Source organism: Anneissia japonica, unplaced genomic scaffold (genome assembly GCF_011630105.1).
Source record: "Anneissia japonica isolate Jap-2015-1 unplaced genomic scaffold, ASM1163010v1 scaffold2392_len1475705_cov187, whole genome shotgun sequence".
In the NCBI taxonomy this organism is placed as follows: Eukaryota; Metazoa; Echinodermata; class Crinoidea; order Comatulida; family Comatulidae; genus Anneissia; species Anneissia japonica.
The window spans coordinates 19,483-21,928 of record NW_022751777.1 but is presented as its reverse complement, the minus strand read 5'-3'; the positions used below and the strand labels follow the sequence as shown (position 1 = coordinate 21,928).

Genomic DNA, 2,446 nt, shown 5'->3' with positions numbered 1-2,446 from the left:
TTCCCAAAATGCTCCATCAGCAAATAGGTTAGTGTGCGCTGTGGACAGTATGGCTATGGAATTTACTAACCACACAGTCCAGAATCAGGTGATTAAGTCGCAAAACTTTAGCTGCATTTGGTGGATTACTGTAAGTACACTTCTTACAAACATTCAGGCAAAGGCCAGTCAAATTTGAGACGGGAGTCGGGTTTTCATCGATGTTTGCCATCCTTATATGTGAGCCATCGTAAATTAATAATTTGCCGGAGTTGCGTTCAATTTAAATCTCCGAACTTCTGAAGCTGAGATATTCTATGAATGAAGGCTTGTATCACAGGCTAGAATTTAAAAACGGGTGACCAAATAATGAATTAGGTGCTAAATGTTGATTTAATGCTGGGTAAGTTAAAAACAGTCATTCCGTCCGAGTGGGACTCATTCAAAAATTTGAGGGGGTTCGCTAGAAAACAGGGGGGTTTGCTAGAAAAGGGGGTTCGCCCGAACCATAAACCCTGTCTAAGCCAGATAGTATAAAGACAGAATTTCATGCAAGCATGATTAGAAACAATAGGCTAGGCTAGGTGGGATTAGAATAAACAGTCTAAACAAGTAAACAGGAAGGCCAAAACTAAACTATATGTATATATATATAGAGTTGTTTCTAGGTATATCATTTATGCTTATATAAAATCATATAAATATATATATTCATATTTATGAACTGCACAGGGACATCAAAGAAAAAGAATTCAAGTGAAGAATGATAATGTGTGTATTATTTCTTTAGTTGTGTTTCCCTCAATTCTCATGGTATGTTTATCCAAATTCTGGAATCTGCAATTTTTAGAAACATCGGATTAAATAATGTAATGATTATTGTTTTATTAAACTAAATTATGAAATAGATTTCAGATGGTAACAACATTCAATTCATTCAATTAAAATCAAAGATACATTTTATTGACCATAATTATTAAATTATAATATAGTATGAAAATGCAACAAAAAGAATAGCATGAAGCACATACTAAACTCCATGGAAGAAAGAAAATATGTTAGGTAGAAAGATAGCAAAACGGAAATAAAAAAAAATACTTAGGCCTATCTATGATAAACCGATTGACGAATTAACTATAATTATATAGGGCCTAGGCATATTAAATTTTGCGTTTTCGCAACTCCTTCGGCGCTAGGCCTATATTTGTTCGAAATAAACCGCGACCGAAATGAGGCGCGACCGAAACGAAGCGCTACCGAAATGATCGGCTACCAGCCAGTGGGATGGGCTTCACAGATGCTAGTAGCAGGCCTACAGAGGCCTAGCCTAGCTAGGCCTTACTCACTTTCTGAATCTCACTCGGCACCAGGTCTACACCAAGCTACAAAATCAACAACATTTTATGAAGTTAGATTGCCCTTACCGTCTCTGCTCCTGATGGTTTCGCTCCAGGCTCTTGGTTACTTCCAAATATACTGAAAAAGCTCATTTTCGTGGCTGTACAATTAACAGACTGCCGGAGTCCAGAGAACGCTAACGTGGCGTTCGAGCTATAAAACAGGTGAAAGGTCACCAACATTCAGAAAAGACAAGGATCGGATAAAATAATCCCCCTGGTTCCCGGCACTGTCACTTCAAAAGGGTATCCGACATAGGGGTGGGGGAAGGGGATGGTGATGTGTGCATACGCATCTCCTTCCCTATATTACCAAAGGACCACATTTTCCGGGATAAAAAATTCAAGACTAACTCTCACACGTTCCAGATAAACCGTCCGCCACACCTTCTTGCCAATCAAAGCAGTTTTTAACTAGGTACTGTAGGACCCCAATCTCTAAGGCCCAGCTATTAAAAAGCTTAAAAAAGTTATTAGTTTATCACCCCCTCTCCCTCATCAATTTTGGGGAAATTCTGATTTTTTTTTTTGATTTTTTTTTCAATCAACATTTTTATTTCAAACGGTCCTTTTCCATCTTTTTTCACTTGAAAAGCTCAGGATTTCTTGCAAATATGTTGCTGGTACAACAAATACATATTTTTAAAATATAAATTTTGATTCCATTCTCTCTCATCAGTTTTTATTCTTTGATAGGGTGATAAACTAATAATTTTTATGGGGCCTAATTCGCCGTACAATTACAAACAACTACTTACTACAGTGTTAAGTCACGATACCACGACGTGATACTACTCCGGGCTATTGGCGACACAAAATGAGTTCAATGGGAGGGTGTACCGAAAGCTCAGACCTACGAATTAAGTTAAGACCACCTAAGACCTAAGATTACGAGATATCACACCCACTCGAAATATCAGACCCTGAAAATTAAGATCCCTAACTAACTATGCTAGGATTTCTAGACAAATACGGTACCTTTTTATTCGAAATTCAACATCAACATATTGACCTGACGAATCATGAAATAAACACCAGTACTGTATTATCATCGATATTAGGCCCCTATT

General features: G+C 37.5%; 1 protein-coding gene across 1 annotated transcript in view; it reads right to left on the bottom strand.

Moving 5' to 3' along the window:
• Window positions 1–1,559, bottom strand: part of LOC117121829 (general vesicular transport factor p115-like) — a 24,088-nt gene extending 22,529 nt beyond the window's left edge. The window contains exon 1 of the mRNA XM_033267197.1: window positions 1,404–1,559. Within this exon, the coding sequence (XP_033123088.1) occupies window positions 1,404–1,559 (156 nt within the window). The remainder of the gene's footprint in view (window positions 1–1,403) is intronic.
• Window positions 1,560–2,446: the final 887 nt, after the last annotated feature.